Source organism: Bubalus kerabau, chromosome 12 (assembly GCF_029407905.1).
Source record: "Bubalus kerabau isolate K-KA32 ecotype Philippines breed swamp buffalo chromosome 12, PCC_UOA_SB_1v2, whole genome shotgun sequence".
Classification (NCBI taxonomy): Eukaryota; Metazoa; Chordata; class Mammalia; order Artiodactyla; family Bovidae; genus Bubalus; species Bubalus kerabau.
In genome coordinates, this window is record NC_073635.1 from 70,406,791 (window position 1) to 70,429,712 (window position 22,922).

General features: G+C 41.7%; 1 protein-coding gene across 1 annotated transcript in view; it reads left to right on the forward strand.

The window, feature by feature from the left end:
- LOC129624634 (ATP-binding cassette sub-family C member 4-like) overlaps nucleotides 1-22,922 on the forward strand; it is a 369,352-nt gene that overhangs the window by 186,594 nt on the left and 159,836 nt on the right. Inside the window, exons 12-13 of the mRNA XM_055542789.1 lie at nucleotides 6,282-6,376; nucleotides 6,602-6,688. Of these exons, the coding sequence (XP_055398764.1) occupies nucleotides 6,282-6,376; nucleotides 6,602-6,688 (182 nt within the window). The remainder of the gene's footprint in view (nucleotides 1-6,281; nucleotides 6,377-6,601; nucleotides 6,689-22,922) is intronic.

The following is a 22,922-nucleotide window of genomic DNA, read 5'->3' on the forward strand; positions in this document are numbered from 1 at the left end:
TGTTATACTAGATTTAATTGAAGTAAACATTTAAGTTCATTGAGCTGAAAACATTTCTATTAACGTGATAAAATAGGGAGAAATGAAGTAATTACAGTGGCAAGATCAATTCAGACTGATGACATCAACTTCAAGGCCCAGGAGTCAGAGGCTCAGGAATTGAGTCTGTTTCTCTGTTCGCTAGGTGCATGATCCTTCATCTGTAAAATAGAGATAATAATACTATTAACCTCATAATGTTGTTTTGAGGATGAAATGCAGGAGAGATTTTAAAGCACCTGATTGCTAGGGACATAACAGGCACTTTATAAATGTTAGAATAATTTTGAAAAAAATTAGCTGTTAATTTTAAGCTCAGTAAGTTTTTGGTAAAACACATCCATAAAATATGACATGTAAGAAAGAAGGTATTTGAATATTTAACTTCCATTATTTAAGTTTATATTTATGTAGGTGTTCTGTACATAGTACATTATGTAAAAGCATTCCTCAGAGCAGTGATGTGACCTCACTTAGTCTCAGTTTCCTCATCTGTGAAATGGGGCCAGTACTTCCTGTGCATCTTGTTGTGAGGATTAGAGATAAAGAGCATTGTGGTCCACCACAGATCTTACCCTCCAGGAGCTGAGAGACACCATGTGCATGTGTACAAATGATGGACCAGAATAAGACAGTCCTTCATGAGAGATGAGAGATGTAAGTAGAACTTTAGGAAACCAGTAGGAAGAGATGAGTCCAGGATGGGTTCATGGGAGAGTGTGTTTTGGCTGAGCCTGGCAAGATGGGCAGGATATTGACAGGATGTGAGAGGAAGGGCGATTCCAAGTGGAAGAAAAGCTGTAAGAAAGACAAGACATCTGCCGTTTGACTCTGGAACCCAGCCCTCCTCTGTCAGGGCCTCATTAACGGTTTCAACAGTCTACTGTGTGGTGTTTCTACACTAAGTCTCCACCATCAGTGAAGGGCTCTTCATGGTCTTCTGGATGGATGGCATCAAGAATCAACAGCACCATTTCATAGTTTGCCTCTAGTGTGTGTGTCTGCTGTTCAGTGAGAATTGGTTAAATTTAACTTCGAGGAAAATAACGTGAATAAGAACACCTTCCTGTCAGTGGGAGGAACTGTAATATATGCTCAACTCAGGCTTTTCCCTTTAACCTAATCCGAAAATGGTGGCTGGGAATTAACCTGACTTGGATTTTACTTCAAATCCTTTAAAATGGTTTTCCCATCTGTGGTTTGTCCATGAATAATTGTCAGAGCAATTGTCATGCTAGCAAAGTAATGTTCAAAATTCTCCAAGCCAGGCTTCAACAGTATGTGAGCCGTGAACTTCCAGATGTTCAAACTTGATTTAGAAATGGTAGAAGAACCAAAGATCAAATGGCCAACATCCATTGGATCGTCAAAAAAAAGCAAGAGAGTTCCAGAAAAGCACCCACTTCTGCTTTATTGACTACGCCAAAGCCTTTGATTGTGTGGAACACAACAAACTGTGGAAATTTCTTCAAGAGATGGGAATAGCAGACCACCTTACCTGCCTCCTGAGAAATCTGTATGCAGGTCAAGAAGCAACAGTTAGAACTGGACATGGAACAATAGACTGGTTCCAAATTGGGAAAGAAGTACATCAAAGCTGCATATTGTCACCCTGCTTATTTAACTTATATGCAGAGTATATAATGAGAAATTCTGGGCTGGATGAAACATAAGCTGGAATCAGGATTGCAGGGAGAAATATCAATAACCTCAGATATGCAGATGACATCACCCTTATGGGAGAAATCCCAGAGGAACCAAAGAGCCTCTTGACAAAAGTGAAAGTGGAGAGTGAAAAAGTTGGCTTAAAGCTCAACATTCAAAAAACGAAGATTATGGCATCTGGTCCCAACACTTTATGGCAAATAGATGGGGAAACAGTGAGTAACTTTATTTTCTGGGGCTCCAAAATCACTGCCGATAGTGATTGCAGCCATGAAATTAAAAGACGCTTGCTCCTTGGAAGAAAAGCTATGACCAGCCTAGATAGCATATTAAAAAGCAGAGACATTACTTTGCCGACAAAAGTCCACCTTGTCAAAGCTATGGTTTTACCAGTGGTCATGTATGGATGTGAAAGTTGGACTTTGAAGACAGCTGAGCACCAAAGAATTGATGCTTTTGAACTATGGTGTTGGAGAAGACTCTTGAGAGTCCCTTGGACTGCAAGAAGATCCAACCAGTCCATCCTAAAGGAGATCAGTCCTGGGTGTTCATTGGAAGGACTGATGTTAAAGCTGAAACTGCAATACTTAGGTCACCTGATGTAAAGAGCTGACTCATTTGAAAAGACCCTGATGCTGGGAAAGATTGAAGGCAGGAGGAGAAGGGGACGACAGAGGATGAGATGGTTGGATGGCATCACCGACTCAACAGACATGAGTTTGAGCAAGCTCTGGGAGTTGGTGAGAACTGAACTAAATTGTCAGAGTCAAGGAGGCACTCAAAGTCCTCCCACCAGACCTGGAGAGACAGTGCTTGCATCTTATGCTCTGACTGTGCTAAATGAAGGAGTGCATTCATGTGCCTTTTCTAGAGCATGGTTGAGATTGCTGTGCTACAATGTGGTGCTGTTTTGAGAAAGAAATGAAAACAACATAAAATCAAAGCATAAAAGCTAAGTGGAACAGTTTGTGAAGACTGTCAACAATGAAACAGAAGCCAGGTAAACAGTGTGTGTGTGTGTGTGTGTGTGTGTGTGTGTGTGTGTGTATGTGTGTGAGGCTGGAAACCTATCTTAAAATGGCCTGTTGTTTTTCTCTAAAGCCAAAAGCATGAGATGAAAATTTCTGAGCTCCACAAAGAAAGAAGGTGAAATAATGAATTTCCACAACAGAGCTATTGCTGCCTTTTATTGGATGCACTCCAGTTTAAGCTTTGAATGAGCAGGGAACCTGTGTGCCTGTATGTCTTTGTGGCTGTCAGGGAGGGTTATGATGGAGACAATCTCTTTCTTTTTCTTTTGGTCACATGCTTTGCATATTGTGATCCAGACTATGAACAGGGTCCCATTGTTGGCTTGGTGTGAAAATAGGTCTCAGTCACGAATAGCAAGTTACAATCAATTCATGTCCTTTTTTTTTTAATTCATGGAGGGTGTTCATATGTGTGTTTTGATTCTCACAGCATCATTGAGTTTAGTGACTCTTGTTTTTGCAGTACATTCTATAGAAAAGGAAAGTGAGACTTAGGGAGATCAGAAAACTTCTTATCCTGGAGACCCTACTGTGCCACGTGCTTTCTCCCCAAATTTGCTAAAGTAGAGACAAAAGAGGGCTTTATCTGCAGACAGGTACTGCTGGGCATCATAGATTGATGCCTGATGCGTTTAGTACATAACAGACTCCCCCAAACTCTGTTTGTCTATGCCAGGATCTGTCCAGTGGTAATTACAGGCAATCTAAGATTTGTAATATAATGCTGTGTAACATAAACTTTGGTTGTTATGTTGTCATTTGGGGATGTTCTTATTATCTCCCCCCCACCCCCACCAGATACTCTGATTTGTCTACTTAGTTCTTAAATAATGTAAAATTATAACTTTTGATAGATTTCCAGATTCTCAAGTTGAAACTTCATATACTTCTTAGCTTTGAGTTTTTCCTGCTTCCATGAACAAGAATCTACTTAGTCCAGCAGTTTTTCTTGGTGTCCCTTGAGCACACTGTTTCTTTCCCTTTGATTTTTCATGCAGACTGTTCCATCTTTTTTTTAATGCTTCATTTTATAGCAGTTTTAGGTTTATAGAAAAATTGAGCAGGCACTGAAGAGTTCCCATACACTCCATCTTCTGATTACCCCTCCCCCAGTTTTCACTATTATTATCTGCATTAGTGTGGTACATTTGTTACAATAGATGAACCCAAAACAACACATTATTATTAACTAAAATCCACACTTTACATTAAAGTTCATTTTTTATTGTACATTTCTATGGGTTTTGACAAATACGTAATGTCATACATTCACTAGTACTTTATCATACAGAGGTTTTACTGCCCTAAAAATCTGTGCTCTGCATCTTCATCTTTCCTCCTCACTCAACCATTAGTGGTCACTGATCTTTTTCATGTATTTATAGTTTGCCTTTTTCATAGTGTTTTAGAGTTAGAATCATACATAATGAAGCATTTTCAGACTGGCTTCTTTAATTTAGTCAAATGCATTTAAGATTTCCCCACATGGCCTGATAACTCATTTATTTTTATTGCTAAATAATATCCTGTGGTATGGTTGCACCTCAGTTTGTTTCTAAATGCAGCTAGTGAAGGCCATCTTTCTTGCTTCTAGTTCTTAGAAATTATGAAAGAAATTGATATGAGTATTAAGGTATATGTTCCTATGTGGACATAAATTTTCAATTCATATGGGCAAATATCTCGGAGAATGATTACTAGATCATGTAGTAAGCCCCATGTTAAACTTTGTAAAAAAAAAGTGCCAAAATATCTTCCACAATGGCTGTGCCATTTCACATCCTGTTAGTAATGAATTATAGTTCCTGTTGCTCCACACCCTCTTCAACATTTGGTGTTTTCAATGTTTTGAATTTTAGCCAGTCTAATAGGTATATAGTAGTATCTTGTTGTTTTGATTTGTAATTTACTAATGACATTTCTGTCAAATATCTTTTCATATGCTTATTTTTTTCTGCTTCCATTTCTTGTACTGATCTCGTCAGTCTACCACTTGCCTTAAGTATCACTGTGGAAGACACAGGTTAGGTATTATCTCTTCAGAGAGTGTGGGAAGCTGAGGCTGAGATCAGTAAAATGTTCTAAGACACATTTACTCCTTGATAAAGTAAGACCTGTGCCTTCACCATGGCACTCCACTCCAGTACTCTTGCCTGGAAAATCCCATGGATGGAAGAGCCTGGTAGGCTGCAGTCCATGGGGTCGCTAAGAGTCGGACACAACTGAGCGACTTCACTTTCACTTTTCACTTTGATGCATTGGAGAAGGAAATGGCAACCCACTCCAGTGTTCTTGCCTGGAGAATCCCAGGGATGGGGGAGCCTGGTGGGCTGCTGTCTATGGGGTCACACAGAGTCGGACACGACTGAAGCGACTTAGCAGCAGCAGCAGCAGCAGCAGCAGCAGTGCCTTCACCTCCTGGGCCACCAGCTCTCACACCTGTGTCTCTAGCACAGACCTTCACGTCTGCATGCCCAGCTGCACTGTGACACCACTGGGAGGTCATCTCAGCTTGTCCACAAGAGAAGTCTCCTAAACCTGCCTCCACCATCTTCCCCAACTCAGCAAATGGAGACACGGTCCTTCCCCTTCCTCACCCCAGACACCACAGTCCTGTTCCCTTACAGCCCACACCTGTCCTGTCAGCAGGTCTTCCAGACTCCACATTCCAAGTGTGTCTGGAGTGTGATCCCCTTTCTCCATTCCTGCTACTTCCACTCTGGTCCTGGCCACTGTCATCTCTCACCTAGATTATTCCAGTAGCCTCCTCGCTTGTATCTGCCCTCACCTTTCTCCCATTATTGTCTGTTTTCCACAAAGGGCAGGACTGATTTCTGAAAAATCTCAGACCATGTCAATACACCCCTTACTTCTTTACTGAAGTGACCCCAGGCTCCTCCTGCTCTGTCTCCACCCTCACTCCCCTCATTCTTACTCTGCTCTGCTCTCCTGGCCTCCTTGCTTGTCTTGAACCCCTTGGGCATCTCCCCGTGGCCCCTGCACTTGCCCCTCCCTCTGTGTGGAGCAGCCCCTCCAGGTCTTCCTGAGCCCCTCCCCACCCCAGATCTGCTCACACCCTCTCTGAGCAGAGCCCTCACACCCCAATGTGGACTCACTTCCCCCCTTTACTCCCGATCCGCCTGAGCCGGCTTCCTTTTCCTTCCTGTCCTCAGTACTTGTGCTCAGGTTAATTTTCCATATCATCCGTCTCCCACAATGGAAAGAAATTCTGAGCATTTGTTTCCTCATGGCTGAATTCTTGTGCCCAGAACGATGCCTGCTATATAGCTGATGCTCAATAAATACCTGTTATAACGGTTAAATGCATAAATGCTCTGAAAAAAATATAGAATGAAAACACATTAAAAGCCCTGAGAAGTTTTTTTTTTTTTTTAATGTTCAAAGTTACAATTTAGTTGCTATGAAAAATAAGCACACTGCTGCTGATCAAACACTTGTATGAATTAATAACGCTGAAGGGCTAAGATGGCAGGAGGACAACACATTTCAATTCTTTGTTTTTTCCCCTTTTCTCTCTCTATGTAGGATTTACAGTTTCTGGAGAATGGAGATCTAACTGTTGTAGGAGACCGAGGAACCACACTGAGTGGGGGGCAGAAAGCCCGGGTCAGCCTCGCCAGGTAAATGGCACTTCAGTTGTCATCCTGCCCCTCCTTCTCCATGGCTCCTAGTGGATATGAGCACACAGACCCTGCTCACTGGGTGGGCCTGTGTCAAGCAGAGTCTTGGCTCTTTCCCTAGGCTTTTGGAATGAACATAAAGAGTTTTCGAACACTGTCTCGGTTCAGAGATGAGACTCAGGGAGTGTAAAGTGTCCTCTCCTGATGTCTCTCTATGTTTTCTAGAGCCCTGTATCAGGATGCAGACATCTACCTCCTGGATGATCCACTCAGCGCAGTGGATGCAGAAGTCAGCAGGCACTTGTTCAAACAGTGAGTTTGCTCCTGTTTTCTATCATTTCTGCTTTCCAGGAACTCTGTACAGATCAGGAAAAAGAGCTCAAGAAAGCCTTTGTACTTTGGGAGACTCAGCTTGCTCTGCCTGGTATCTCTCTTTCCCCTCCCTTTCCCTCACAGAAGATCCATCATAGAGAAATTTTGCATCATGCTGAGGTCAGGACAGGAAAATAGAGCAGGTGCTTCCACTGTGTGGAGGACAGTGGGGTGTGTGCTTTAGGCAGTGAGGGATAGATGGCAGATTTCCCCCTGCTACTTGTAGTTGCTGAATCCAGACACCAGGGATAAGAAGGACGATGAATAGGGTGGTCTGATGGTCTAGTGGTTAAGAATCTGCCTTGCAATATAGTGGACATGGGTTTTATCCCTGTTGGAGAACTAAGATCTCTTATGCCATGGAGTAACTAAGCCCATGGGTTACAACTGTTGAGCCTGCATGCTCCAGAGCCTGCGAACCACAGCTTGAGAGTCTGCATCGCAACAAAAGATGCTGCATGAAATGACTAAGACCTGACGCAGCTAAATAAATAAAGAAATATTTAAAAAGAAGAAAGATGATGCATGCTTTTTCTTTTCTTCGTCTTCTTCTTTTTTTTTTTTATGTGTCAGGGGGAAATGTTCTGCATAATCTTGAGTCTACAGTGACCTTGTGAAATTACAGGAGGCTCACCCTGCCTCTGGCATCACATGTTCTATACGCACAGCCTGGTGGTTTAGACATAGCCTTTTCTTAAAGTTGTCCAGGGCACAAGACCTCAGACTTCCCCCAGTCATCCATGCTGGTCCCAAACTCACCTCCAGTGCTTGGCTCATGCCATCCCCCTGCCTGACATCTCTTTTCTCCTCTCCTCACCTTCTCGTTCTTTCTTTTTCCCTCTGTGTAACACTTTAGAGGTATTTTTTTTTTTGACTTATTTTTTTTTTATTTTAATTGGAAACTAATTACTTTACAATATTGTATTGGTTTTGCCATACATTGACATGAATCTGCCACGGGTGTACATGTGTTCCCCATCCTGAACCCCTCTCCCACCTCCCTCCCTCCCCATCCCATCCCTCACTGGGATGACCCAGAGGGATGCATGCTTTTTAAATTGGAGAATGGGACTAGGTGACCTGCTACTTGGGTGCCAGTTCTTTTCCTCCATCATTTATTCAAGGCCCATTAGAAGCCAAGTTTTTAGTACTGGTATATGGCTTCTGTGGAAAGGCCTTGTTGGTTCATTTTGCTTGTCATTCCATTGGTTTGAAATTCTTACTAAAGTCAAGAATTTCAAAGTGATTTATTTCTCACCAGCATATGGCCTCAAACATTAAAATTGCTTCATCGATGCTTAGTAGAATGAATACTTAGACCCACATGTAGGGTTAACTTGAATTTGAAACTAGGTATCTAGAATCTGACTATGTCTGGATTTAGTTGTTGGTAGTTCTTGTTTGACCACTGAATCCCTGAGGTAGAAAGACTCTGATGCTTTTCTGTGTATAATGTGTCCTAATACACGCTCACCGAGACCTCTGGTGGAGTCTAGACGGGTCTTTTTGAAAGTCCCCCAAACTTTCTTTTTCTGAAGCACTATCCACATCTACTCCATCTTGCTGTTGTTCACCTTGGTGAAGCCAACAAGTCCTTCCAGCTGCACTTATTAAAGCCCTGCTGTGTGCCCTGAGATCAATGCCCTTAGAGATGTCACTGCACAAAACCTCTTAGTTTACAAAGCAAGATGGTCAGCCATGAGAGGGGAAGGACCTACACTGGGAAGTATTAAGGGAGACCAGGATGCTCAGCTCTCATTCCTGCCTGTAAGGAACCTGTCTCTACATGGCACTTGTTAAGACAGAGGGCTGGGAAAAGGTCAGCAGCTCAGTTCAGTCACTGAGTCATGTTCGAGTCTTTGTGACTCCATGGGCTGCAACATGCCAGGCCTCCCTGTCTATCGCCAAATCCCAGAGTTTACTCAAACTCATGTCCATTGAGTTTGTGATGCCATCCAACCATCTCATCCTCTGTTGTCCCCGTCTCCTCCTGCCTTCAATCTTTCCCAACATCAGGGTCTTTTCAAATGAGTCAGTTCTTTGCATCAGGTGGCCAAAGTATTGGAGTTTCAGCTCCAACATCAGTCCCTCCAATGAATATTCAGGACTGATTTCCTTTATGATGAACTGGTTGGATCTCCTTACAGGCCAAGGGACTCTCAAGAGTCTTCTCCAATACCACAGTTCAAAAGCATCAATTCTTCAGTGCTCGGCTTTCTTTATAGTCCAACTCTCACATCCATATATGACTACTGGAAAAACCATAGCTTTGATTACCTGGACATTTGTTGGCAAAGTAACATCTCTGGTTTTTAAGAAGCTGTCTAGGTTAGTCATAACTTTTCTTTCAAGGAGTGAGCATCTTTTAATTTCATGGCTGCAGTAACCATCTGCAGTGATTTTGGAGCTCCCCAAAATGAAATCTGTCACTATTTCCACTGTTTTCCCATCTATTTCCCATGAAGTGATGGGACCAGATGCCATGATCTTCTTTTTCCGAATGTTGAGTTTTAAGCCAACTTTTTCACTCTCCTCTTTCACTTTTGTCAAAAGGTTCTCTAGTTCTTCTTTGCTTTCTGCCATAAGGGTGGTGTCATCTGCATATCTGAGGTTATTGATATTTCTCCCTGCAATCTTGATTCCAGCTTGTGCTTCATCCAGCCCAGCATTTCTCATGATGCCCACTGCATACAAGTTAAATAAGCAAGGTGACAATATACAGCCTTGACATACTCCTTTCCTGATTTGGAACCAGTCTGTTGTTCCATGTCCAGTTCTAACTGTTGCTTCTTGACATTTAGAGGGTTTTAATACAGAATAGTAAGTGCTGAGTGAAAGCAGAAGTGGCAGCTGGAGGCTTTCACTGAAGTTGGAAAGTTCCCTGTGCCCGGGGCTGGGCAGGAAGTGCCCTGGGGGCCTGCAGGCTGGGCAGGTGTGTGGAGCCTGAGAAGAGGACCCAGTTCTTTTTTTTTTTTTTTATTAATTAATTAATTAATTAATTTTACTTTACAATATTGTATTGGTTTTACCATACATTGACTTGAATCTGCCATGGCTGTATATGTGTTCCCCATCCTGAACCCCCCTCCCAATCCCTCCCCATCCCATCCCTCTGGGTCATCCCAGTGCACCAGCCCTGAGCACCTTGTATTATAAATCGAACCTGGACTGGTGATTTGTTTCACATATGATAATTTACATGTTTTAATGCAATTCTCCCATATCATCCTGCCCTCGCCCTCTCCCACAGAGTCCAAAAGACTGTTCTATACATCAGTGTCTCTTTTGCTGTCTCCTATACAGGGTTATTGTTACCATCTTTCTAAATTCCATATATATGCATTAGTATACTGTATTGGTGTTTTTCTTTCTGGCTTACTTCACTCTGTATAATAGGCTCCAGTTTCATCCACCTCATTAGAACTGATTCAAATGTATTCTTTTTAATGGCTGAGTAATATTTCATTGTGTATATGCACCACAGCTTTCTTATCCATTCATCTGCTGATGGACATCTAGGTTGCTCCCATGTCCTGGCTATTATAAACAGTGCTGTGATGAACATTGGGGTACACATGTCTCTTTCAATTCTGGTTTCCTCGGTGTGTATGCCCAGCAGTGGGATTGCTGGATCATAAGGCAGTACTATTTCAAGTTTTTTAAGGAATCTCCACACTGTTCTCCATAGTGGCTGTACTAGTTTGCATTCCCACCAACAGTGTAAGAGGGTTCCCTTTTCTCCACACCCTCTCCAGCATTTATTGCTTGTAGACTTTTGGATAGCAGCCATTCTGACTGATGTGAAATGGTACCTCACTGTGGTTTTGATTTGCACTTCTGTGATAATGAGTGATGTTGAGCATCTTTTCATGTGTTTGTTAGCCATCTGTATGTCTCCTTTGGAGAAATGTCTTTCTAGTTCTTTGGTCCACTTTTTGATTGAGTCGTTTATTTTTCTGGAATTGAGCTGCAGGAGTTGCTTGTATATTTTTGAGATTAATTATTTGTCCGTTGCTTCATTTGCTATTATTTTCTCCCATTCTGAAGGCTGTCTTTTCACCTTGCTTATAGTTTCCTTTGTTGTTCAGAGGCTTTTAATTTTTATTAGGTCCCATTTGTTTATTTTTGCTTTTATTTCCAATATTCTGGGAGGTGGGTCATAGAGGATCCTGCTGTGGTTTATGTTGGAGAGTGTTTTGCCTATGTTTTCCTCTAGGAGTTTAATAGTTTCTGGTCTTACATTTAGATCTTTAATCCATTTTGAGTTTATTTTTGTGTATGGTGTTAGAAAGTGTTCTAGTTTCATTCTTTTACAAGTGGTTGGCCAGTTTTCCCAGCACCATTTGTTAAAGAGCTTGTCTTTTCTCCATTGTATATTCTTGCCTCCTTTGTCAAAGATAAGTGTCCATAGGTGTGTGGATTTAATTCTGAGCTTTCTATTTTGTTCAATTGATTTATATTTCTGTCTTTGTGCCAGTACCATACTGTCATAATAAGTGTGGCTTTGTAGTAGAGCCTGAAGTCAGGCAGGTTGATTCCTCCAGTTTCATTCTTCTTTCTCAAGATTGCTTTGCTATTTGAGTTTTTTTTTTTTGTATTTCCATAAAAATTGTGAAATTATTTGTTTTAGTTCTGTGAAAAATACCGTTGGTAGCTTGATAGGGATTGCATTTAGTAGTATACTCATTTTCACTATATTGATTCTTTCAATCAATGAATACGGTATATTTCTCCATCTATTTGTCTCCTCTTTGATTTCTTTCACCAGTGTTTTATAGTTTTCTCTATATAGGTCTTTTGTTTCTTTAGGTAGATATATTCCTAAGTGTTTTATTCTTTTTGTTGCAATGGTGAATGGAATTGTTTCCTTAATTTCTCTTTCTGTTTTCTCATTTTTAGTGTATAGGAATGCAAGGGATTTCTGTGTGTTGATTTTGTATTCTGCAACTTGACTATATTTATTGATTAGCTCTAGTAATTTTCTGGTGGAGTCTTTAGGGTTTTTTATGTAGAGGATCATGTTATCTGCAAACAGTGAGAGTTTTACTTCTTCTTTTCCAATTTGGATTCCTTTTATTTCTTTTTATGCTCTGATTGCTCTGGCCAAAACTTCTAAAACTATGTTGAATAGTAGTGGTGAGAGTGGGCACCCTTGTCTTGTTGCAGACTTTAGGGGAAATGCTTTCAATTTTTCACCATTGAAGATAATGTTTGCTGAGGGTTTGTCATCTATAGCTTTTATTATGTTGAGGTATGTTCCTTCTATTCCTGCTTTCTGGAGGGTTTTTTTTTTTTATCATAAATGAATGTTGAGTTTTGTCAAAGGCTTTCTCTGCATCTATTGAGATATTCATATGGTTTTTATTTTTCAATTTGTTAATGTGGTATATTACCTTGATTGAGTTGTGGATATTGAAGAATTCTTGCATCCCTGGGATAAAGCCCACTTGGTCATGATGTATGATCTTTTTAATATGTTGTTGGATTCTGTTTGCTAGAATTTTGTTAAGGATTTTTGCATTTATGTTCATCAGTGATATTGGCCTATAGTTATCTTTTTTTTGTGGGATCTTTGTCAGGTTTTGGTATTAGGGTAATGGTGGCCTCATAGAATGAGTTTGGAAGTTTACCTTCCTCTGCAATTTATCTGAAAGAGTTTTAGTAGGATAGGTGTTAATTCTCTAATTTTTTGGTAGAATTCAGCTGTGAAGCCGTCTGGTCCTGGGCTTTTGTTTGTTGGAAGATTTCTGATTACAGTTTCAATTTCCATGCTTGTGATGGGTCTATTAAGATTTCTATTTCTTCCTGGTTCAATTTTAGAAAGTTGTACTTTTCTAAGAATTTGTCCATTTCTTCCAAGTTGTCCGTTTTATTTGCATATAGTTGCTGATAGTAGTCTCTTACAATCCTTTGTATTTCTGTGTTGTCTGTTGTGATCTTTCCATTTTCATTTCTAATTTTGTTGATTTGATTTTTCTCACTTTGTTTCTTGATGAGTCTGCCTAATGGTTTGTCAATTTTATTTATCTTCTCAAAGAACCAGCTTTTGGTTTTGTTGATTTTTGTCTTTTTGTTTCTTTTGCATTTATCTTTGCCATAATCTTTAAGATTTCTTTCCTCCTACTAACCCTGGGGTTCATAACTTCTTCCTTTTCAAGTTGCTTTTGGTGTAGAGTTAGGTTATTTATTTGACTTTTTTCTTGTTTCTTGAGGTAAGCCTGTATTGCTATGACCGTTCCCCTTAGCATTGCTTTTACAGTGTCCCATAGGTTTGGGGTTGTTGTGTTTTCATTTTCATTCGTTTCTATGCATATTTTGATTTCTTCTGTGATTTGTTGATTATTCAGCAGTTGTGTTGTTCAGCCTCCATATGTTGGAATTTTTAATAGTTTTTCTCCTGTAATTGAGATCTAATTTTACTGCATTGTGGTTAGAAAAGATGCTTGGAATGATTTCAATTTTTTTTTTTTTGAATTTACCAAGGCTAGATTTATGGCCCAGGATGTGATCTATCCTGGAAAAGCTTCCATGTGTGCTTGAGAAAAAGTGAAATTCATTGTTTTGGGGTGAAATGTCCTAGAGATATCAACTAGTTCTAACTGGTCTATTGTATCATTTAAGGTTCGTGTTTCCTTGTTAATTTTCTGTTTAGTTGATCTATCCATAGGTGTGAGTGGGGTATTAAAGTCTCCCACTATTACTGTATTATTGTTAATTTCCCCTTTCACACTTGTTAGCATTTGTCTTACATGTTGTGGTGTTCCTATGTTGGGTGCATATATATTTTTGATTGTTATATCTTCTTCTTGGATTGCTCCTTTGATCTTTATGTACTGTCCATCTTTGTCTCTTTTCACAACCTTTGCTTTAAAGTCTATTTTATCTGATATGAGTATTGCTACTCCTGCTTTCTTTTGGTCTCTATTTGCATGGAATATCGTTTTCCATCCCTTCACTTTCAGTCTATATGTGTCCCTTGTTTCAAGGTGGGTCTCTTGTAGACAACATATATAGGGGTCTTATTTTTGTATCCATTCAGCCAGTCTTTGTCTTTGGTTGGGGGCATTCAACCCATTTACATTTAAGGTCATTATTGATAAGTATGATCCCATTGCCATTTACTTTATTGTTTTGGGTTCGAGTTTATACACCCTTTCTGTGTTTCCTGTCTAGAGAAGATTCATTAGCATTTGTTGGAGAGCTGGTTTGGTGGTTCTGAATGTTCTCAGCTTTTGCTTGTCTGTAAAGCTTTTGATTTCTCCTTCATATTTGAATGAGATCCTTGCTGGGTACAGTTATCTGGGCTGTAGGTTATTTTCTTTCATCATTTTAAGTATGTCCTGCCATTCCCTTTTGGCCTGAAGAGTTTATATTGAAAGATCAGCTGTTATCCTTATGGGAATCCCCTTGTGTGTTATTTGTTGTTTTTCCCTTGCTTCTTTTAATATTTGTTTTTTGTGTTTTATCTTTGTTAATTTGATTAATATGTGTCTTGGGGTGTTTCTCCTTGGGTTTATCCTATTTTGGTCTCTCTGGGTTTCTTGGACTTGGATGATTATTTCCTTCCCCATTTTCGGGAAGTTTTCAACTATTATCTCCTCAAGTATTTTCTCATGGTCTTTCTTTTTGTCTTCTTCTTCTGGGACTCCTATGATTCGATGTTTGTGTGTTTAACATTGTCCCAAGGGTCTCTGAGGTTGTCTTCATTTCTTTTAATTCCTTTTTCTTTTTTCCTCTCTGATTCATTTATTTCTACCATTCTATCTTATACCTCACTTCCATTATTCTCCTGTTGGTTCCCTCCAGAGTGTTTTTTATCTCATTTATTGCATTATTCATTATATACTGACTATTTTTTATTTCTTCTAGGTCCTTGTTAAACATTTCTTGCATCTTTTCAATCCTTGTCTCCAGGGTATTTATCTGTAACTCCAATTTGTTTTCAAGATTTTGGATCATTTTCACTATCATTATTTGGAATTCTTTATCAGGTAGATTCCCTATCTCTTCCTCTTTTGTTTGGTTTGGTGGGCATTTATCCTGTTCCTTTACCTGCTGGGTATTTCTCTGCCTTTTCATCTTGTTTATATTGCTGTGTTTGAGGTGGCCTTTCTGTATTCTGGCAGTTGGTGATTCCTCTTTATTGTGGAGGTTCCTCGCTGTGGGTGGGGTTGTACGGGTGGCTTGTCAAGGTTTCCTGGTTAGGGAAGCTTGTGTTGGTGTTCTGGTGGGTGGAGCTGAATGTCTTCTCTCTGGAGTGCAATGAAGTGTCCAGTAATGAGGTTTTAGATGTCAGTATGTTTGGTGTGACTTTGGGCAGCCTGTATATTGAGGCTCAGGATTATGTTCCTGTGTTGCTGGAGAATTTGCTTGGTATGTCTTACTCTGGAGCTTGTTGGCCCTTGGGTGGTCCTTGGTTTCAGTGTAGGTATGAAAGTGTTTGATGCGCTCCTATCAATTAATGTTCCCTGGACTCAGGAGTTCTCTGGTGTTCTCAGGATTTGGACTAAGCCTCCTGCCTCTGGTTTTCAGTCTTATTCTTGCAGTAGCCTCAAGACTTCTCCATCTATACATCACCAATGATAAAACATCTAGGGTAATGATGAAAAGTTTCTCCACAGTGAGGAACACCTGGAGAGGTACACAGAGTTACATGGAGAAGACAAGAGGGAGGAGGGAGAAAGAGGTGACCAGGAGGAGAAGAGGGGGAATCAAAAGGGGAGAGAGCAAGCGAGCCAGTAATCACTTTCCTATGTGCTCTCCACAGTCTGGATCCCTCAGAGATGTTCACAGACTTAAACAGAGAAGAGAAGAGTGAGGAAGGAGACAGAGGTGGCCAGGAGGATAAAAGGGTGAATCAAAAGGAGAAAGACAGATCCAGGCAGTAATCAGTTCCCTAAGTGTTCTCCACAGCCCAGAACACACAAAGAGATTCACCGAGTTGGGTAGAGAAGAAAAGGGGGAGGGGGGAGATAGAGGCGACCTGTTGGAGAAAAAGGAGAGTCAGAAGGGGGAGAGAGCAATCAGGCCAGTGATCTTGCTCCCAAGTTAAAATGGGTACTGAAGACTGGGTTCTTAAAGGTACAAAGTTGATAACAAATACCAAAAAGCAAAGATTAAAAATCTAGACTAGAGGTTAGATTCTCAAAATTACAATATTAAAAAAGTCACAAAAATTATAATATATATATATATATATGAAGTTTGCTTTAAAAATAGGGTCTTTTTTTCTCAAGGTAATAGTAGGTTATAAAAATGACAATTAAAGCTGTAATGGGGACTTAAAAATCAAAAAAATAAAATAATTTTTTAAAATAAAAAAATGACAATAGTTAAAATATTGTTGTTAAGTTAAGACTTTCTCTGCAGCTATTTCGGTCAGTGTGGGTTCAGTTTATTCTCAATAGATCCTTGGTCCAGCTTGTACTTCTCAAGGGCCATAGGCCCCTTCCTATGTAGTCGGTGCTAACTATAGGATTTTAATCAACTGCACCTGTCACTTCAGAGCGGTTCCCTCTGTTTATTTTAGCTTCTTCTATTTGCTGGTCTCTTCAGTGTCCAATTTCCACCCTGACACAAGGGGCGTGATGGTGGTCACTTTTTCTTAGGCTTGTTTATTCAGTCGTGCTTTGGGGAGGGAGGAACACTGCAAACAAATACCACTAGCGTGTGCTCACAGTGATTCAGCCACACTGGGTTTGTCCCCGCTTACAGTGTGTGTGCTTTTCCAGTCTGCTCAGACTCTAGGTTGCTCTTCTGGGAACTGTCTGATGCAGGCCCTGGTTTGCATGCACTTCCCCGGTCTAAGCTGCTCAGGTTCAGGTTCTCAGATACTCCACAAAGGTGAAGACTTGGTTGGGCCTGCGTTTTGCTCCTGTCCCAGGTCTGAGCAGCTCAGGTGACCAGGTGCTTGGTGAGCATAGTCTCCCCCAGTTGAAGGCTGTGGCTTATCCCCTCCCCCATCCCAGCCGCTCAGTTTTCTGGGCGTACAATGGGCGTGCCTTCACAGGTGTGCCATGTGTCGCTTCTGGGGAGCTAATCTCTGGCTGTGACCCTCCTGGCAGATGTCGACCATCCAGAATCCCAAGAAGTATTGGTTAGCAAAAAAGTCTGCTTGCAGTTTGGTATAGGATGCCTCTTTTGAGCTGCGATTGCACCCTTCTGGCTCTGGCTGCCATCACCTGCCTGTCTCCGGTGGGGGATGGGTTGGTCCACAGCCAGCTAGCTCTGCTCAGTTCTTTGTTCTGTGAGCATGCCTGGCAGTGTCTTAGGTTAGGGCTTTTCAAGGGGTAGCTACCCCACAGTCGGGCGGGTCATGGTGGAGAGGTCTGACAGAATGTGGTCCACTGGAGAAGGGAATGGCAAACCAGTTCAGTATTCTTGCCTTGAAAACCCCATGAACAGTATGAAAAGGCAAAATGATAGGATACTGAAAGAGGAACTCCCCAGGTCAGTAGGTGCCCAATATGTTACTGGAGATTAGTGGAGAAATAACTCCAGAAAGAATGAAGGGATGGAGCCAAAGCAAAAACAATACTCAGCTGTGGATATGACTGGTGATAGAAGCAAGGTCCGATGCTGTAAATAGCAATATTGCATAGGAACCAGGAATGTCAGGTCCATGAATCAAGGCAAATTGGAAGTGGTCAAACAAGAGATGGCAAGAGTGAATGTCGACATTCTAGGAATCAGCGAACTGAAATGGACTGGAATGGGTGAATTTAACTCAGATGACCATTGTATCTACTACTGCGGGCAGGAATCCCTCAAAAAAAAAGGGAGTAGCCATCATGGTCAACAAAAGAGTCCAAAATGCAGTACTTGGATGCAGTCTCAAAAACGACAGAATGATCTCTGTTTGTTTCCAAGGCAAATCATTCAATATCAAAGTAATCCAAGTCTATGCCCCAACCAGTAACGCTAAAGAAGCTGAAGTTGAACGGTTCTATGAAGACCTACAAGACATTTTAGAACTAACTCCCCCAAAAGATGTCCTTTTCATTATAGGGGACTGGAATGCAAAAGTAGAAAGTCAAGAAACACCTGGAGTATCAGGCAAATTTGTCCTTGAAGTACAGAATGAAGCAGGGCAAAGACTAATAGAGTTTTGCCAAAAGAAAGCACTGGTCATAGCAAACACCCTCTTCCAACAACACAAGAGAAGACTCTACACATGGACATCACCAGATGGTCAACACCAAAATCAGATTGAGTATATTCTTTGCAGCCAAAGATGGAGAAGCTCTATACAGTCCACAAAAACAAGACCAGGAGCTGGCTGTGGCTCAGATCATGAACTCCTTATTGCCAAATTCAGACATAAATTGAAGACAGTATGGAAAACCACTAGACCATTCAGGTATGACCTAAATCAAATCCCTTTTGATTATACAGTGGACGTGAGAAATAGATTTAAGGGCCTAGATCTGATAGATACAGTGCCTGATGAACTATGGAATGAGGTTTGTGACATTGTACAGGAGACAGGGATCAAGACCATCCCCATGGAAAAGAAATGCAGAAAAGCAAAATGGCTGGCTGGGGAGGCCTTACAAATAGCTATGAAAAGAAGAGAAGTGAAAAGCAAAGGAGAAAAGGGAAGATATAAGCATCTGAATGTAGAGATCCAAAGAATAGCAAGAAGAGATAAGAAAGCCTTCCTCAGCGATTAATGCAAGGATATAGAGGAAAACAACAGAATGGGAAAGACTAGAGATCTCTTCAAGAAAATTAGAGATACCAAGGGAACATTTCAAGCAAAGATGGGCTCAATAAAGGACAGAAATGGGATGGACTTAACAGAAGCAGAAGATATTAAGAAGAGGTGGCAAGAATACACAGAAGAACTGTACAAAAAAGATCTTCATGACCCAGATAATCATCATGGTGTGATCACTCAACTAGAGCCAGATATCCTGGAATGTGAAGTCAAGTGGGCCTTAGAAAGCATCACTAAGAACAAAGCTAGTGGAGGTGATGGAATTCCAGTGGAGCTATTTCAAATCCTGGAAGATGATGCTGTGAAAGTGCTGCACTCAATATGCCAGAAAATTTGGAAAACTCAGCAGTGGCCACAGGACTGGAAAAGGTCAGTTTTCATTTCAATCTCAAAGAAAGGCAATGCCAAAGAATGCTCAAACTACTGCACAATTGCACTCCTCTCACATGCTAGTAAAGTAATGCTCAAAATTCTCCAAGCCAGGCTTCAGCAGTATGTGAATCGTGAACTTCCAGATGTTCAAGCTGGTTTTAGAAAAGGCAGAGGAACCAGAGACCAAATTGCCAACATCTGCTGGATCATGGAAAAAGCAAGAGAGTTCCAGAAAAACATATATTTCTGTTTTATTGACTATGTCAAAGCCTTTGACTGTGTGAATAACAATAAACTGTGAAAATTCTGAAAGAGATGGGAATACCAGACCACCTGACCTGCCTCTTGAGAAACCTGTATTCAGGTCAGGAAGCAACAGTTAGAACTGGACATAGAACAACAGACTGGTTCCAAATAGGAAAAGGAGTACATCAAGGCTGTATATTGTCACCCTGCTTATTTAACTTATATGCAGAGTACATCATGAGAAACACTGGGCTGGAAGAAACACAAGCTGGAATCAAGATTGTCGGGAGAAATATCAATAACCTCAGATATGCAGATCACACCACCGTTATGGCAGAAAATGAAGAGGAACTAAAAAGCCTCTTGATGAAGGTGAAATTGGAGAGTGAAAAAGTTGGCTTAAAACTCAACATTCAGAAAAGGAAGATCATGGCATCTGGTCCCATCACTTCATGGGAAATAGATGGGGAAACAGCGGAAACAGTGTCAGACTATTTTTTGGGCTCCAAAATCACTGCAGATGGTGACTGCAGCCATGAAATTAAAAGATGCTTACTCCTTGGAAGAAAAGTTATGACCAACCTAGATACAATATTGAAAAGCAGAGACATTACTTTGCCAACAAAGGTCTGTCTACTCAAGGCTATGGTTTTTCCTGTGGTCATGTATGGATGTGAGAGTTGGACTGTGAAGAAGGCTGAGGTCCAAATAATTGATGCCTTTGAACTGTGGTGTTGGAGAAGACTCTTGAGAGTCCCTTGGACTGCAAGGAGATCCAACCAGTCCATTCTGAAGGAGATCAACCCTGGGATTTCTTTGGAAGGAATGATGCTAAAGCTGAAACTGCAGTACTTTGGCCACCTCGTGCAAAGAGCTGACTCATTGGCAAAGACTCTGATGCTGGGAGGGATTGGGTGCAGGAGGAGAAGGGGACAACAGAGGATGAGATGGCTGGATGGCATCACTGCCTCGATGGACGTGAGTCTGGGTGAACTCTGGGAGTTGGTGATGGACAGCGAGGCCTGGTGTGATTCCATTCAGGGAGTCGCAAAGAGTTGGACACGACTGAGCAACTGAACTGAACTGGTCCCACGGTCTGGCTTGCTATCTCAAGCTAGTGCCCTCAGATTGCCCTCAGGACATTTAACCAGGTCCTTACCCTAAGCAATGCAGACCGCTCCTCCCTCTCCCTCCCCTGCTTTCTAGTGGGGGATGCGAGCGTCTGGGCTGCTGCTCCGCTAGGAGTTGCTGTTGGGCACGTAATTTGTGTGTTTTAATTATTTATTAATTTTCATCTCAGTTATTTTGCCCTCTGACATTCCAAGGCTTGACACAGACCCGCTGGAGAAAGTGTTTCCTGGTGTTTGGAAACTGCTCTCTTTTTAAAGACTCTTTTCCTGGGAGGGATCTCCGTCCCTACCTCTTTTGTCTCCCTTTTTTTCTTTTATATTTTGTCCTACCTCCTTTCAAAGACAATGGGCTGCTTTTCTGGGTGCTTGATGTCCTCTGTCAGCATTCAGAAGTTGTTCTGTGGAATTTGCTCAGTGTTCAAATGTCCTTTCAATGAATTTGTCGGGGAGAAAGTGGCCTCCCTGTCCTATTCCTCTGTCATGTTAGGACCGCCTCTGAGGACCCACTTATTTTGCTGAAGGATGAGTAGAAGCTCATGTGTGGAGGGAGGAGGAAACAGGGCTGTGAGGAGAACAGCAGGCATGTCCTCACCTGGAGGAGGCGGGGTGTTCAGCAGAGAGAAGCTGTTTAGAAATTCTTGCTTTCAGGTCCTGTGTTAGTTTCCTGGGGCTGTGTCCATCCAGGCTGCTCTCACAGGAGACCAGAGCCTGGGAAGCTTAGAAATAATAGAAGTTTATGTCTCATAGTTTTGGAAGCTGGGAAAGTCTAAGATCAAGGTGTGGGCAGTTTGGTTTCTCCTTAGACCTCTCTACTTGGCTTCTAATGGCATTCTTCTTGCATGGTCCTCACATTGTCCTCCCTCTGTCCACGTGCACCCCCGTGTCTCTGTCCTTATGTCTTAGTCTCCTCTTCGAAGGACACCAGTCAGATTATATTTGGCCCACCCTAATGGTCTCATCTAACTTAAATACCTCTTTGAAGGTCCTGTTACCAAAGTCTAAGGTACTGGGGGTTAAGACATTAGCATGTACATTTGTAGGGGAAAGAATTCATTCACAACTCACAATTCATGCTACCTAGCAAAGTAAAAAGATTTCAGCAGAGTTAGCAGTGTGTGTGTGTGTGTGTGTGTGAGAGAGAGAGAGAGAGAGAGAGTGATATGGGGGCTGCTCTGAGCTCTGGATACAAGGAACTGGTATTTCACATTCACTAGCACAGTCATTTCTTTGAGCCCCCTTTTATTTTGGCGGGGGGCGGCAAGAATACTGGAGTAGGTTTCCATTCCCTTCTCCAGGAGATCTTCCCGACCCAGGGATTGAATCCAGGTCTCCTGCATTGTTGACAGATACTTTACCGTCTAAGCCACCAGGGAAGTCAACCTAGATAGCATATTAAAAAGCAGAGACATTACTTTGCCAACAAAGGTCCGTCTAGTCAGGGCTATGGTTTTTCCTGTTGTCATGTATGGATGTGAGAGTTGGACTGTGAAGAAGGCTGAGCAATGAAAAATTGATGCTTTTGAACTGTGGTGTTGGAGAAGACTCTTGAGAGTCCCTTGGACTGCAAGGAGATCCAACCAGTCCATTCTAAAGGAGATCAGCCCTGGGTTTTCATTGGAAGGACTGATGCTGATGCTGAAGCTCTAATACTTTGGCCACCTCATGCAAAGAGTTGACTCATTGAAAAAGACTCTGATGCTGGGAGTGATTGGGGGCAGAAGGAGAAGGGGACGACAGAGGATAAGATGGCTGGATGGCGTCACTGACTCGATGAACATGAGTTTGTGTAGACTCTGGGAGTTGGTGATGGACAGGGAGGCCTGGCATGTTGTGATTCATGAGGTCACAAAGAGTCAGACACGACTGAGCAACTGAACTGAACTGAACTGAACTGAGCAGCGTCATTGTACGAGTTCTACCAAAGTTTGTGTGTAACTTGTGCTTAGTATTGGGGTGATGAAAGAGCTCTGGAGATGAGTGATGATGATGGTTACACAACAATGTAAATGTACTTAACGTTACTGAGGTGTATACTTAAAAAATGGTTAAAATGGTAGATTTCATATTATGTGTATTTTGCCACACAAAAAATGCACAGTAGTACTGACTCTTTCAAAGTAAGAGAGCAGCACAGCTGACCCTTGGCATGGCCTCCAGCTCTCTGGTCTGACCCCCTTTCCTACCCTCTCCTGATCACGGCTTGATGAATTTTCCCTTAGAGAAATGCCTTGTGTCTTATCATGAGTTCAGTGATTGCTCTAGTGCTGTGGTAGAGATTCCCCAACCTGCCCTTCTGGCATCATGAGTAGCTCAGCCTCCCTGTTCTCAAAACCCCACCCTGAACTCACAAATGTCTATCACTCTGTCTTGTGTGCATCTGCACAAATTCTCCATCAGTGTAAGAAGAGATTCTGCTGACTGTTATATTTGCATCACTGGGAGGGGAGAAGACAGAGTTCTGATTGTCAGGTGTCACTGTGATCATCACAAAAGCTCTCCCAAGTTCTTTTCTGAACCCAGGATGTGTTTATAAAGTCCTATCAACCTTTTGGGTGTAATGACTCTGGATGTACACTCGATAGAAGCAAGCTTGTTAATTAAGACTGTCCTTTGCTAATCAGAACCACATTCTCTGGAGAAACTTAGGGCAGGGAGCATGAATGCAATATTTAGGACGTCACTTAGCAGCAACTGAGAATATTCTCAG